Source organism: Muscardinus avellanarius, assembly GCF_963383645.1.
Source record: "Muscardinus avellanarius genome assembly, chromosome: 6".
NCBI lineage: Eukaryota > Metazoa > Chordata > Mammalia > Rodentia > Gliridae > Muscardinus > Muscardinus avellanarius.
The window spans coordinates 138,828,073-138,843,888 of NC_137791.1; the positions used below are offsets into that span (position 1 = coordinate 138,828,073).

General features: G+C 45.3%; 1 protein-coding gene across 1 annotated transcript in view; it reads left to right on the forward strand.

Annotated features, from left to right (window-relative positions):
• POLN (DNA polymerase nu) overlaps positions 1–15,816 on the forward strand; it is a gene marked incomplete at both ends in the record, with an annotated part of 142,091 nt that overhangs the window by 31,498 nt on the left and 94,777 nt on the right. The window contains 5 exons of the mRNA XM_080697296.1: positions 2,136–2,204; positions 5,073–5,133; positions 5,750–5,814; positions 10,041–10,124; positions 11,122–11,217. Coding sequence (XP_080553422.1) covers positions 2,136–2,204; positions 5,073–5,133; positions 5,750–5,814; positions 10,041–10,124; positions 11,122–11,217 — 375 coding nt within the window. The remainder of the gene's footprint in view (positions 1–2,135; positions 2,205–5,072; positions 5,134–5,749; positions 5,815–10,040; positions 10,125–11,121; positions 11,218–15,816) is intronic.

A 15,816-nucleotide genomic window follows, 5' to 3' on the forward strand; every position in this document is an offset into this window, starting at 1 on the left:
ACCAGGATTACAGACTTGTGTCACCACACCCAGCTACACTTTACACTTACACTTTTGGCATTGGTACTTCTCGGGTGGGGGATGGAGAATAAGGAGATTCCTATCCTTTTATCAAGATGGAAATCCCAAACACAGTGAGGTTCTGAGTAGATTCTCTAGTGCCAGAGTCTTGCCTGCTCTGTGAGCAGGAAGCGGCTCATTTATAAGTCCTTAGTGATGTGGCCACTGCTGAGCTCCCAGGATGACCACCTCGGGCCACCTGGGGAGAACCAGAGGAGCTGCTCAGGTGACTCTCCCGAAGTACTCCCTGCTGGAGATGCTGCTGCCTCTCAGTGCCGGAGCCAGCCAGCAAAATACAGGTTCTGAAGAGAAGAGTGAGGATTAAATAATTCAGTTCAAAGAATTCAGTTCAAGCATCGGAGGATCGCCAGTCTACTCCTGGGTCGATATCTCTACTGGCTGATCCCGGGTTTATTTCTCTTGTGGTATTTATATAGTTTTTCACTTCAGGTTACACCAGAATACAATAATGACAAATCCAAAATACACACATACATCATGGGCAGGTCAGTCAATACCCTCGTGCCATCATGAACAACACGAACCTAATCTTCTCTAAGACCTTAATTACTTTGAACCCTCCATGACCCCAAACCTTGTTGACTCTGGGTGAAGGACAGTCACCTGAGAGAAGGACAGTCATGAAGGACAGTCAGAAGTATTCTTTTAGTAAAGATAAGAGGAAAACCTTAATGGCTCCCCACACCTCAGGAACTAGTGGAGAAAGTATGGCCATACTCAGGGTCCTGCAGGTCAGCATACCAAAGGCCAAGGGAACTTAGGGCAAAGCAGAGCACCACGAAGCCCACTCAGTGGACCCTGAGCTAGACTTGCCCATGCCCTTCATCCTCATGACCATCCATGTGAGATGAGGGTCTGCACCCCAGTGTGGGCAGGGCCATAATGAAAGGTGCTGCTGCCCTTAATTTGAAGAGTGGCTTATCAGAAGGTCATGGGGCAACTTGCAGAAGCAGGTCTCACAAGAACAGGAGTCCATCAAGCCAGGACTCACAGTTTCAGCTCTTGGAGAGCTTCTTTCCCTCACTGGTCAGGTGTCCACCTCTGGCAGGGAAGGCAGGGTTCTGGGACTAGCATTCCTTTCTATTGTCAGGTGGAGAGACTCTCCTAACAGGAGCTGGGATATTATTACTGAAAGAGTTGTCTGCCCAGTCTTATCAGTACCTGTTTACAGATGGGGAATCTGAGGCACACAAAAGTTTCTGTACACTCAGCTCAAGTTGAGGCTCGGGTTCAGTTTGGGTTTCCAACTTTCAGTGTAGTTTCTTTCCAGTATTCCCATGTGTGGGAATGTGTGTGGCTGTAGGGAATGAAAACTGGCTCCAGAGTGGGAATATCCTCCATGCCAGGAAGCAGGCACCCACACACAGGCTGCCACAGCCGCTTAGCAGTGCTGTCGAGCTGGGGCTGGACCTTCTACTTGCAGCTCTCTGGCCTCTGTCCTCACTCCAGGGGAACAGGAGGCAGCTTTGGGTGCAGTCTGACTGTGTCTTACTGACCTGACATGTCTGCAGGAGAGCCATGCATTATATGAGGGCAGGAGGTGGATGTCAGAACTTTAATCTGTGGGCCTGGCACCACGATGCTCTGAAGAGGTTTGGATCGCTCAGGAAAATGGAAGGGAGTGCAGGTTGGGGGGAGCTGCATGGTAAGGCAAGGCCTGGCAGAGACAGCTCCTCTGGGGAAACAGTATGGGTGGCTCAGAGAGAAGGACGGAGGGCTCTGGGAGCCAGGCGTGTACCATGCCCAGGAGCGGCACATCCTGAGACTACTCAGAATGGAGGCACCTCGTCTTTTTGGAGTTGAGAAGCTCTTCCAGGCAGCTGTGTGGAATTCTGAGACATGGCAGCCATGAACTTCACATGGATGAACTCCTCTATTGCATGTCCCCTGACAGACTGTGATTGATGGTGCCATCACACATGTAACGTCTGCCATTGGTAGCCTCCTAGCATGTAACTAGGAGCACTTTTGTGAGTTGTGTTGATTGCCAGACCATGATGAGCGTGACCAACAAAATTACCTAAATTTTAACTTTTGCTTTTGCTTTTTTAAAGAACCAGAATGTATGTGTGAACCTGGATATACTCTACAGACTTACAGTGGACCTTTGCTCCAAGTTGAAGGTAAGGCAAGTTGAAGGTCATGCATGAGCTCCCTTTTGGCCCACACCCATACTCACAGGGCACAGTTAGTGTCTTGAATGTGAACCAACTGGAATGTTTATTCTAAGGCCAAGTTAACCTGTGCCTCACTCAGAAAAAGGAAGACCAGGATAAGACCTGAAGTTCTAAAGTGCTTCTTATAGGTTAGAAACACTTTAACATGTTTCAAAGTTTTCCCTTTAGAAAGCTGGGATTTTGTTGTTGTTACGTTTGTGTGTGTGTGTGTGTGTGTGTGTGTGTGTGTGTGTGTGTGTGTGTGTGTATGTGTTACTGGCTACACTTCCAGCCCTTTTTTTTTCTTTATTTTGAAACAGGATCTCACTGAGTTGCAGAGGGCCTCACTAAGTAGCCGAGGCTGTCCACGAACCACGATCCTCCTGGCTTAGTCTCCCAAATGCTGGGATTACAAGGGTGCACCACCACACCTGGCTAGAAAGCTGAGATTTTCTAATATGGTTGCTAATGTAAAAGTTGAGCCTTGCCGGGCGTGGTGGCGCACGCTTGTAATCCCCGTGCTCGGGAGGCAGAGACAGGAGGATCGCGCAGGTTCGAAGCTAGCCCCGCGCGCTGGCTTAGGAGACCCTGTTTCCAAATAAAAATGCAAAAATAGGTCTGGGAGTGTAGCCCGGAGGTAGAAGGGCTTCCAGGAAAAGTTGAGCCTTGATTTCATTCAGTGGTAAAATAGACTTATCTTCCCTCAATCAGCCTTATTAATTGGGAAGCCACGGCCATCGGAAGGGACCGCATCAAGGTGACAGCACTGTGAAGGCAAAAGGCAAGATGGAGAAGCCATGGTGCTTTTCTGCCCCGGGTTCCACATTGAGCTGTTTTTCTCTCCTTCTGCTATTATTCTCCTGTTGGGGCTCCCTGTGGGAGCCCCTCCTGAGGGCAGAGAGGGAGCCCAGGCAGTTTGATGGGGAGGGCTGACCCACCTTGGATCACAGGCCTAGGCATAAAATGGCTCTAGAGGGACAGGCAAGGTGTAAACTTAGAGGTAGAGTGCTCCAGGATTCACTCCATAGCACCACCCTCTCCCAAAATACCCCCCAAAACCTGAAGAAAATGCCAATAAAGAGCCTGGAAGGATGCAAATAAAGGGGCAAAGACTTCCTGCTCTGAGAGCAGGTGGACTAACATAGATTCCAGTGTTCCCCCAGACTAGTCAGCAGTGGCGGGGCAAAATCAATGAAAACCTCAGTAACTTGACGGGGATTCAGTAAGCCTGTTCTGAAATTAAGGTGGGAAGCTGGGCATCCAAGGCGCACACCTTGGGAGGCTGAGGCGAGAGAATAGCAGACTCAGCCAACCTCGGCAATTTAGCAAGCCATGCCACAATTTAGTGAGACCTGTTTCAAAATAAAAAATAAAATAGGGCTGGGGTATAGCTTGGAGGTAGAATGCCACCTAGATTTAATCTCCAGTACCACATACACATAAAATAAAATTAAAATGGAAGACTAAAAGTTCACAAATGCTTAAATCAATCCTTTTTTTTTTTTTTTTTTTTTTGCGTGTTTGGGGATGACACCCAGGGGCATTTGACCTCTGAGCTACACCCCCTGCCCTATTTTTTATTCTTTATTTTTGAAACAGGTTCTCACTAAGTTGCAGAGGGCCTCACTAAGTAGCTGAGGCTGTCCGCGAACCGCGACCCTCCGGTCTCAGCCTCTCGAAGGCTGGGATTACAAGTGTGCACCACCATGCCCGGCTTAAATCAGACTTAAAAATAAGAAAGAGTAAAGAAGATTGCGATAGAACTTGGACTACCTGGCATTTCTGAATATCTACCAGGTTGTGATCATAAAATAGAAAAAATAAGATATGTAGCAGAAAAAAGAGTTTTACTAGGAAGAACAAAGGAGAGGAGTTGATGGTGGGGAGGAAAGTTATCTTATTCTAGCTCAACAAAGTTAAGTAGCTTTTCAACAAAATGCAGATAAAAATAAAAATTTAAAGAAGCACTGAAGCTGGGCATGGTGGCACACACTTGTAATCCCAATACTTGGAGGCTGAGATGGGAAGATCATAGGTTCACAGCCAGCCTCAGCAATGTAGTGAGGACTTCCACAACTCAGAGAGACCCTGTTTCTAAGTAAAAAATAAAATCAAGCTGGGAGTATAGCTCAGAGGTAGAATGCTCCTGAGTTCGATCCCCAGAAACACATTCACACACAGAAAAAAAGAAGGAGAAGGAGAAGAGGCAGAAGCATTGAAACCGGGTGTGGTGATACACTCCTGTAACCCCAGTTCTTGAAAAGCTGAGGCAGAAGACCAGCCTCAGCAATTTAGCGTAGCCCTCCACAACTTAATGAGATCCTCTTTCAAAATAAAACAGGGCTAAGCTGGGTGTGGTGGCACATGATTGTAATCCCAGCACTTGGGAGGCTGAGACAGGAGTATTGCACAGGTTCAAAGCCAGCCTCAGCTACTTAGTTAGGCTGTTTCCAAATAAAATATAAAATAGGTCTGGGAGTGTAGCTTAGGGGTAGAAAGCCCCTGAGTTCCATCCCCAGTACCACAACATTATACATACACACACACCACACACACACACACACACACACACACACACACACACACACACACATATATATATATATATACACACATATACACATACATATATATACATATATACATATATATACATACATACATGCATGCATATATATATGTATATATATATGCATGCATGTATGTATGTATATGGCTAGGGATGTATCTCAGAGCAATAATGTCCCTGAGTTCAATCCCTAGGGAACACCCTCCCACAAAAAGAAAAGAAAAGAAGAAGCATTGATACTTTACTTTTTTTTTTAAATGAAACAGGTTTATGGCTTATGGCGACTATTTTGTACTTTGGAACTTCCTCTGATACCAATTTTGGCAGGTAAGTTACCATGAATATTTTCTGGCGAATTTATTACATTGTTTGGGGAATGAATGTTCTCTCTAGCTTATTTAAGAATAAGTACTGTATCTCATGGGTCCTGATGAGTGACCAACCCTTCGTTCTCCTTTCTGCAACAAGAGGTACTGAGCCACATCACCTCCTGAAGGACACTAAACTCTGACATCCTGATATTCCTGTCCTGTCTGGTCTGGCCAGGAGGAGGAGACCTTGCTGATGTTCTGCCTGCTGCCACTGGTCTCTAGTTTGGCCTTGCTGTCCATACCCCTCCCTCCTTGGCCTGATGGAGCCAGGACACCCTCTTCCTGCCCCCTATAAGCAGTCCGCAGGGCCCACAGGACAGAGCCTCAGGCAACTCTCCATCTAGGGTGTGTGCAGGGCCAGCTCATGCCCACTCGCACCCCAGAACCAGCTCTGCCTGCTCCTGTGTCCCCACTGTGTCCCAGATCCTGACAGGGCCTCTGCAGAGGCTGGCTTTGAAGTGGGTGCAGTGGGGGGCCGTCACTGGTCCTCACCAGGAGTGGGACTTTCACCCTGCCTGCAAGGATTCAGTAATGCAGTGCAGACAGGATCTGATCTGGATTTTGACTCACAGTGATGGAAAGCCACAAGATTCAGGTGAACAGAGACGAGATGGAGAGGACATCAGCACTTCTTGGGGTAAGCTCTTATTCAGACCGTGTCCTTGTCATTTCTCTCCAGCCAGTGAGTTGTTCCCAGTGGCAAGATTCAGGAGATCCCACGTTTTTCCTTCTCCACTGGCCCCAGACTGATGTTGACACTGCTCCTCCTCCTTCCTGACTCCTGGAAGGGAGGACCAAGGATTGAAACCCATCGCAGCTAGTCCATATGTACAAGCAGCAGGCATCAACTGCACATGCAGTGGGTCCTCAGGGTCCTTCTCAAAAGCGAGGGTTTTTTCATTTATTTTTTATTTATATTGGTACGTTGTAGTTACACGTCTTAGTGAGGTTCAAATTCATACAGACATTCACGCAGGTCTTGGTATGATTCCCCTCAGCTCCCACCCTACTACCCACCCCTCTCCATACACAACAGTGATACCTTCATACTTGGGCACAGCATAATTTGAACTGTTCCTTTCCTCAGTTCTTCCTTTCCTTTCTCTACTCACCTCCTCCATCCCCTCCAACTCTTCTGCTGGCCACATTCCTTAATTATCTAAAGTCGCGTTTGTTTCCTGTTTTCTTTCTAGCTTCCACATTTGCATTCAACCCTTGACTTTCTGTGGCTGACTGATCTCACTTAGCATCATACCCTCTAAATCCGTCCATTTTCCTGCAAATGATGTAATTCCTTTGTTCTTATGGCTGGATAAAATTTTGATGTGTACATATGACACATTTTTGTTATCCATTCATCTGTTGGTGGACTCCTAGGTTGGCTCCATGATTGAGATATTGTGAATCTTGCTGCTAGAAACATGAATATGCACTCAGCACTATCGTATTCTGACTTTAATTCTTTTTTTTTTTTTTTGGTGGTACTGGGGTTCCTGGAAGCCCTTCTACCTCCGGGCTACACTCCCAGACCTATTTTATATTTTTTATTTGGAAACAGGGTCTCTTAAGCCAGCGAGGCTGGCTCCGATGAACCAGCGCGATCCTCCTGTCTCTGCCTCCCAAGCGTGGGGATTACAAGCGTACGCTACGCCACCACACCCGGCTGACTTTAATTCTTTTTTTTTTTTTTATGGTACTGGGGTTCCTGGAAGCCCTTCTACCTCTGGGCTACACTCCCAGACCTATTTTTTTAATATGTTTTTTATTTGGAAACAGGGTCTCTTAAGCCAGCACAGCTGGCTTCAAACCTGCGCGATCCTCCTATGTCTGCCTCCCAAGTGCAGGGATTACAAGCGTGCGCCACCATGCCCAGCTGACTTTAATTCTTTTGGAAAGATACCAAGGAGTGGTATAGCTGAGTTGCATGGTGGTTCTGTTCCTAGTCTTTTAAGGAACTTCCGTAGATGGTTATGCTAATGTGCAGTCTCACCAGCAGTGTAGACCAGCTCCTATTTCCCCACATCTTCTCCAGCATTTATTATTATTTGCATTCTTGTTAATTGCCATTCTAACTGAAGTTAGATAGAATCTCAAAATGGTTTTGATTAACATTTTACCAATTGCTAATGATGTTGAGCAGTTTTTCTTATATTATCCTTTTATATTATCCTTATTCTTTTATTCTTTTGAGAACACTCTCTAAAGTTTAGGAAATAAGAATGGGGATTAATAAATGAAAAGGCGGCCAGGCATGGTGGTACACACTTGTAATCTCAGCATTCAGTAGGTGGAGACTGGGGGATCGTGGTTCATGGACAGCTTCAGCTACTTAGTGAGGCCCTTTGCAACTCAGTGAGACCCTGTTCCAAAAATAAAGAATAAAAAATTAGGGCTGGGGTTGTCACTCAGAGGTAGAATGTCCTGGGTTCCATCCCTGGTACTGCAAAACAAATAAATAGAGAGATAGATAGATAAATAAATAAATAAAATGGCATCAAATTGGAAAGCAACAACGGAAACCATCAAGAGTCTAAAGAGAGAACCATTTTTCCCCATTCTATAGAATGGGAAAAAATTGTTGCCCATGGTAGAGGACTAATATATAGACTATCTAAAGAACTTAAAAGACATAAACTAAAAAAACAAACACATACACACACCAAAAAAAGGGCAATTGAACTGAAAAGTTAGGTTTTTCTTGCTAGAACATCACCCACTAGAGTTTGGTGAAGGGATTCTTGGGTCTCCTTTTTTTCGGGGTGGGTGGTACTGGGAGTGGAACCCAGAGGCTTCCTACCTCCGGGCTGCACTCCCAGACCGATTTTTATATTTTATTTGGAAACAGGGTCTCACTAAGTTGCTGAGAGCCTCACTAAGTAGCTGAGGCTGGCTTCAAACCCATGCGATCCTCCTGTCTCAGCCTCTCAAGTGCAGGGATTACAAGTGTGCGCCACCACGCCTGGCCTTGGGTTTCTTAAAAAATAAAAATATAGCCAGGCGTGGTGGTGCACACTTGTAATCCCCGCACTTGGGGGGGCTGAGACAGGAGGATCACACAGGTTTGAAGCCAGCCTCAGCTGGCTTAAGAGACCCTGATTTCAAATAAAATATGAAATAAGTCTGAGAGTGTAGCCTGGAGGTAGATGGCCCCTGGGTTCCATCCCCAGTACCACACACACAAAAAAAATAATAAAATAAAAATATAGAAAGATATGTAAAGTTTCACGAAAAAAAAAACCACATACGAATGTTCCATCTAAATTACCTTACAGAAAACTGTGGGATAACCCCTTAGGTTGAGCATGGGAGGTCTAGAGTCCCGAGTGTCTTCTCTGCTGCCCACAGCATCACTGCCTGCCTCGGCAGTCATTTACTGTGGCTTTTCTTGATCACTTTTCCTCTTCAGCCCTAAACAACATGGTCTGGCTTGGCTTTGAACTGAAATAAGTCAGCAGTTTCTGAGCGACATTTCACTCGGCCCTCTGTCTCGGCATCATCCATGTCAGTGCATGTCTTTTGGTGCTGCAGGTTGTGCCGAGGTTGATATCTGCCCTAGCAGAAGCATCTAGTCATATCTAGCTTGTGGTCACTGCAAACCATGTGTGGGTTTAGTTTCTATGTTCCTGACTTCTGATCCTACCATCGCTGGCTATAGGCATTTCTTTTTTTGTAAAAGATCTGCTCAAGAGTTTCACTCATTTTTAATCTCCTCTCTGATTTCTAGGATATTATTCTGGATGGGAACCTGTACCTATACTCTTCCCCTGTCATTCATATATATATATATATATATATATATATATTTTTTTTTTTTTTTTCCAGTACTAGGGATTGAACCCTGGGCATTCTAGCCACATACCCAATCTTTTTTTTTTTTTTTTTGAAACAGGGTCTCACTAAGTTGCAGGGGCCTCACTAAGCTGCTGAGGCTGGCTGCAAACCTGTAATCTTCCTGTCTCAGCCTCCCAAGTACTGGGATTACAAGCATGCACCACCACACACAGCTCTCCTGTCTTGGTTCATGTGATGCTGGACCCTTTTTCTAGTGCTAAGTTTGCTGGAAATACATTATTTCCCTCCCTCACTCCCTTCCACTCTTGCATTTGCTTCTTCCTGTTTGTTTTCCTAGATCACAGGGAGGGTGAGTGTGTGAGCCTGAGAATTCCATCACAAGTCCGAATATGGTATTTCTTTATACTAGAGATCACACCCAGGGACATTTTACTTTTGAGCTGTCCCCCACCTCTTTTTAGTTTTTATTCTGAAGCAGGATTTCACTGCAACTGCTAACCTACAACCCTCCTGTCTCGGCCTCCCAAATTCTGGAATCATAGGTGTGTGCTGCCGTGTCTGGCTAGATTTGGGGAGGGGTGGAGGGACTGGGGATTAAACTCAGAGGAGTTCTACCTCTGAACTACACTGTTGGCCCTGTTTTGTTTTTTATCTTGAAACAGAGTCTCACTGTGTTGCTGAGGGTCTTGTTAAATTGCTATGACTGGCCTCAAACTAAATGCTCCTGTCTCAGCTTCCCAAGTACTGAGATTACCAACATTCACTACTACACTTTGGTAGAATATATATTTTTTGAATTATTTTGTTTGTTTATTTATTTGGAAACAGGGGCTCTTAAGCCAGCGCGGCTGGCTTCGAACCTGCACAATCCTCCTGTCTCTGCCTCCCAAGTGCGGGGATTACAAGCGTACGCCACCACGCCCGGTTTAGAATATGTATTTTTTAATATAAATTTTAGTAAATTACAGGTCTTTATTTCATCGTAAGTTTCTGCTGGGAATTGTTTGATGGGCAAATTAAATAACTTTAAAATTGTGAAAACAATGGATAAGACTTTCTTATATATTTCAGGCTCGTCTCAAAGAACTGGAGGAAGAAGCCCATTTTGTTGCAGGAGAACAGTTTCTTATAATGAGTAATAATCAGGTTCGAGAGGTAATGCTACATTTTGGTTCTTTAAAATATATTTTTTAAGTCGGGCGTGGTGGCGCACACTTGTAATCCCCGTGCTTGGGAGTCAGAGACAGGAGAATCGCGCAGGTTCAAAGCCAGCCTTGCTGACTTAAGAGACCCTGTTTCTAAATATAAATATAAAAAATAGGTGTCTGGGAGTGTAGCCCAGAGGTAGAAGGGTTTCCAGGAACCCCAGTACCACCAAAAATAATATTAATACTAATACTAATCCAGTAATTAAAAGGGAGGTTTAGCCAGGTATAGTGGTGCCTGCTTGTAATTCTAGTACTTGGGAGGCTGAGATAGGAGGATCCAGTTTCACGGCCAGCCTCAGCTACTGAGTGAAACCCTCTGCAACTTAGTGAGATCCTGTTTCAAAAATAAAAGAATAAAAAATCGGTCTGGGGGTGTAGCTCAGAGGTAGATTGCCCCTGGGTTCCATTCCCCAGCACCACAAAAAAGGGAGGTTTATTCCTAATTCATAAATATTACTTTGATTGTCTGAAAGCATAGTTTTTCATATTCTCTCACAAGTGGTAAATGTGATGAATGTTGAGATTCATTACTTTAGAGCCTTTTTTGTATGTATATGTGGTACTGGGGTTGGAACCCAGGGGCATTCTATCTGTAAGCTATATCCTCAACCCTATTTTATGTTTTTATTTTGAAACAGGGTCTCACTGAGTTGTGGAGGGTCTCACTGAGTTGCAGAGAGTCTAAGTTGCTGAGGTTGGTCTTGAACCTGCGATCCTCCTCTCTCAGCCCCCCAGTTACTAATATTACAGGCATGCACCGCCACGCCTGGCTACTTCAAAGCCTCTGAATGGAAGAAAAGTACTAAAGGTGAAATTAAGCACCTCATAAAATCTCTTTGGAGATGTGCATTCTCCTCTGGCTGGAGGCTTTGACTGAAGAAGTGACATGGCTTCCTCAGCCTCGGGTCTGCGGCTCTCACACACATGCCTTGCTTTTGTTGAAGGTCCTCTTTGGCAAGCTGAAGCTGCACTTGCTGCGTCCACGGAGGAGCCTCCCCACAGCAGGGCCACAGCAGCGCCTGTCCACTTCAGAGGCCGTGGTAAGGCTCTCTGGTTCTGTGTGGCGTGCTCATGGTTGTATGCACCAGGTGGGACTTCTGGCAAAGGATAATTTGATGGAGTTTTGTTCTTAGAACAAACTCTCCACAATCCAGTCACAACTTCTTCGTTTCATGTCTCTGAAAGGGACTAAAATGAAGAAAATCATTAGTCTTTTCGTTTCCCAAATTTATTTTAGAGAATTTTAGCTGTCCTTCTCTTGCGAAGAATAAATTTTTAAGATGAGGGGTGGTGAGATTCTACTCTCTTAAGTGGCAGAGTATAATAGATGTTCAAAGCCAATAAGTCACTTTACTGAGAGGATATGGAGCACAGGTCAATGAGTGGATTCATGTTATTGTGGTGAAACCAGCTACCAAGGCTGGTTTCCTGCACTGCCCAGCGTTTGACTTTGAAGTGGGAGAGTTTCTTCTGGGCCACCCTCTCTGGCCACACTGCTTCCCCAGCATTCCTGCTGCCTGCTTGTCTTATCTCTGGAATGGCACTAGGGCACAGGCCCCCCAGAGCCCATACTGGCTGACAGCCCTCGCCTGGACCTGGCAGCTGAGGAGGATGCTTCCTGGAGGGAGCCATGGTTGCCGTCCTCCAGACCCTGCTCTTCACCTCAATGAAGACCCACATGTCTCCTAGGACGAGGAGTCAGTGCAGAGTAGTGAGGAGAGCGGGACACGGGGGCTCCCACCACGCCCTCCTGCCCCTTCACCCGACTGCTCTCTGCGCCTGTTTCTGTCTGTGAAAGGAAGGAGAGAACAGTACTTCCCTTCCTGGGCTGCTGTCAGTGCGAGTGTGCATGCCTATGTGTGTCCAGCAGAGCTGGAAACTGCGTCTGACATATCTAGCTCTCAAAACTCTGGAGCTGGCTGTTCCTGTTAGCCACTCCACCCACATACCTGGAGCTCCTCCAGCTTTGTCCACAGCAAGTCCTCTAGTCTCTTTCTACAAAGATGTGCCCTGAGTCTGCTTCCTTTATCCTGTCTTCATTGTACCACCTGCATCCATTTTTATTTGGATTACCCCAAACTTCCTAGCCAGTTCCCTGCTTCAGCTCCTGCCTCTGTGAAAAGCATTAGAAAGATCATGTTACTAGCCAGGCGCAGTGGTGCATGCCTACAATCCCAGTAGTTAGGAGGCTGAGATAGGAGGATCACAGGTTTGAGGCCAGCACTGATAATTTACTGATAATTTAGACCCTCTCTCAAAATAAAAAAAAAATTTAAGTCTGGTGTTGTAGCTTGATAGTAGAGCACTCTTGGATTTAATCCTAAGTACCACACACAAAAAAGTTACTGACCTCAGTAGACTTCCAGTGGTTTCCTCTCACACTTAGAATCAAACCCAGGCTCTTGAGCGTGTCCTGTCTCCTGGCCTTGACACTTCTCTCTGAGCACACTGGCAGCCCATGGCTTTGTACACAAGCTCCTTCAACAGTCCCAGACTTTTGACTACAAAGTTAGCCTGTTGGCTTCTGATTGTCAGCTTCAATACTGTTTTCAGAAGACCCTCTCTGGCCCCTAGTCACTCCGTTTATTCACTTTGATTTACTGGCTGCAGACAACTTAACATTACCTAATGTTACCTAAGTATTTGCTTACTATTCTACTAGAATGTAGCACGCACACATCAAATTTCTCACTTTGTTCTCCAGATCAGAATGGTCTAAAATTGGCATAGAAGAGTAGATAGAGCTAAAATAAATGTCTTTGTGTTCAAGGAGTACTGGAATGTGAAGTGTTCCTGGGAGCTGAACCCCATCTTGCTGGAGACATTCCAGCTGGTATCTCACCCTGCAGAGCAGAGGTGGGCAGTGAGCCCTAAGTGTGCAGCAGCAGTGCTACCTGGGAAAGCCACCCTGCCCTCTGGCCTGCACCTGCACCTGTCCTGGGAAATACAGGTGGTTCATTTTCTGTCCTGGCACCAGCTGGCACTATTGCCCTTCCTTGCAGCTCCTCCACTCTTCAGACAGCCAGTGATGTGACAGAGATAGTGTAACCTGCTCCTGGTTTTTGTTTGTTTTTGTTTTGGTGGTACTGGGGTTCCTGGAAGCCCTTCTAACCTCTGGGCTACACTTCCAGACCTATTTTATATATATATATATATATTTTTTTGGTGGTACCGGGGTTCCTGGAAGCCCTTCTTCCTCCGGGCTACACTCCCAGACCTATTTTATATTTTTGAAACAGGGTCTCTTATGCCAGCACGGCTGGCTTCGAACCTGCGCGATCCTCCTGTCTCCGCCTCCCAAGCGCGGGGATTACAAGCGTGCGCCACCACGCCCGGCCTATTTTATATTTTTGAAACAGGGTCTCTTAAACCAGCGTGGCTGGCTACGAACCTGTGCGATCCTCCTGTCTCCGCCTTCCAAGCACGGGGATTACAAGCATGCGCTACCATGCCCGGCCTGCTCCTGGTTTTGATGTGTTTTCCTGTGGGCAGAGTTGGGACAGTGACTTTAATGAGGAAATTTTTTTTTTCCTCAAAGACATGATTGACATGAATTATATTTGCCTTGTTTTCTTCTTAAGTTGAAGAAATCATGCTATTCATTTTGTGCATCTAAAAATGATTTTTCATAGGTAATGCATGCTCATGGCTCTGGAACCTCTTTGTACCAGACTCCTGTCCCTCTTCCCCGTTCCTTTCCACCATAGCATCTCTGGGCTGACAATGGTGTCTAGGCTTTGCACATGGACGTTTAATGCGCACCTCACCTTGCTGATTTAGGGTTTTGGTTAGCAGGGCATGGACCTTACTTTTCCCCTGGAATTATCCCAGTATGTGGAGCAAGGCCTGGGGCCCAGTAGATGCTCAGTAAATCTTGAATGACTCTCAGTTTTTTTCACATTGTTTCACTTGATATATTGGTGGTACTGGGGTTCCTGGAAACCCTTCTACTTCCGGGCTACACTCCACCAAAAAAAAAAGAATCATGTAGTATGTAACAGAGATTGGCTTCTTTCACTTAATAATATATACTTTAAGAGTCTTCTCTTTAGCATTGAATAATATTTTGTTGTCTGAAAGTACCATGGTCCGTTTATCCACTCAACTACCAAAGACAGTTGCTTCCAAGTGTGGGCAATTATGAATAAGGCTGCTGTGAATATCTGTGTGCACATTTTCATGTAGACATGTTTTCTTTATTAAAAAATATATTTATTGGTGCATTGTAGTCATGCATCACAATGGAATACAAGACTTGTGAGGATATACAAGCACATATCATCCAATTAGCCTTTATCCAATCCCTATCCCATCCCATCCCCCTCCCTCAATCCCATGCTTGATTGGTGATTAACTTTGATACATTTGTTTATGATGAAATCTCTTCAAAACTCATGATGTACATAAACAAATCTCTGTTACATACTACGTGATTCTTTTTTTTTTTTTTTTTTTTTTTGGTGGTACTGGGGTTCCTGGGAACCCTTCTACTTCCGGGCTACACTCCCAGACCTATTTTTATACTTTTTTATTTGGAAACAGGGTTTCTTAAGACAGCGTGGCTGGCTTCAAACCTGCACGATCCTCCTGTCTCTGCCTCCCAAGCACGGGGATTACAAGTGTGCGCCACCACGCCCGGCCATACTACATGATTCTAACCATAGTATTTGACATTTTGCAAAAGACACGGCTACAGAGACAATAAGAAGATCAGTGGTTGTCAGGGAGGGAATGCAGGAGAAAAATGGGCAGAGAATAGGGATTTTTCAGGCAGTAAAACACTCTGTATGGCCGGGCATGGTGGCACACACTTGTAATCCCAGCATTTGGAGACAGACTGGAGGATCGCCGTTCATGAACAGCCTCAGCTATTTAGCAAGGCACTTCACAACTCAGTGAGGCCCTGTTTCAAAAATAAAACAATAAAAAAAATAGGGCTGGGGGTGTAGCTCAGAGGTACAATGCCCCTGGTTCCATCCCCAGTACTGCAAAAACAAAACAAAACAAAACAAAAAAAACCACTCTGTCTGATACTGTAATAGTGAACATTATGCATCAGTCCAAACCCACAGAATGTCTAACACCATGGGTAAATGCTAATGTCTGGGCAGGCTCTAAGCCGGCAGTCAGTGATGGGACTTCTCAGGGTAGGTTTAGCAGTACCATTCTGAGAGGAAATTAATAATGGGAGAAATCATACATATGTGAAAACAGAGAGGATATGAAAGCTCTGTACTTTCTGCTTAATTTTTTTTGAACCTAAAATTGTTCTAAAATACAGCATATTAAAAAATATATCTAAGATCCATTCCAAGCCTATACATTTTACTAAAAGTCTGCATTCCCCACCAAGATCTACAAAGCACAGAAGGACAGGCTCCTTGTCTACCTTTCGGTTGATCCCAAGGCTGCAGCCCCAGACCCCTGAGCAGTTGAGCTAGGCCTTGCTCCCTCTTCTTGGAATGAAAAGTTCCTTATCTTCAAGCTCCCACTTATATGTGGTTTCTTCAGAGTTCTCTCTGGATACCTTCATCTAAAGTGTGTCTCTGCCCCTGGCACTTTTGCCAGGACCTCGTATTGATTTGACTGGGTATTACCCTGTTAGACACATATGGTCCTGTGATGGTTCATTTGGGGTA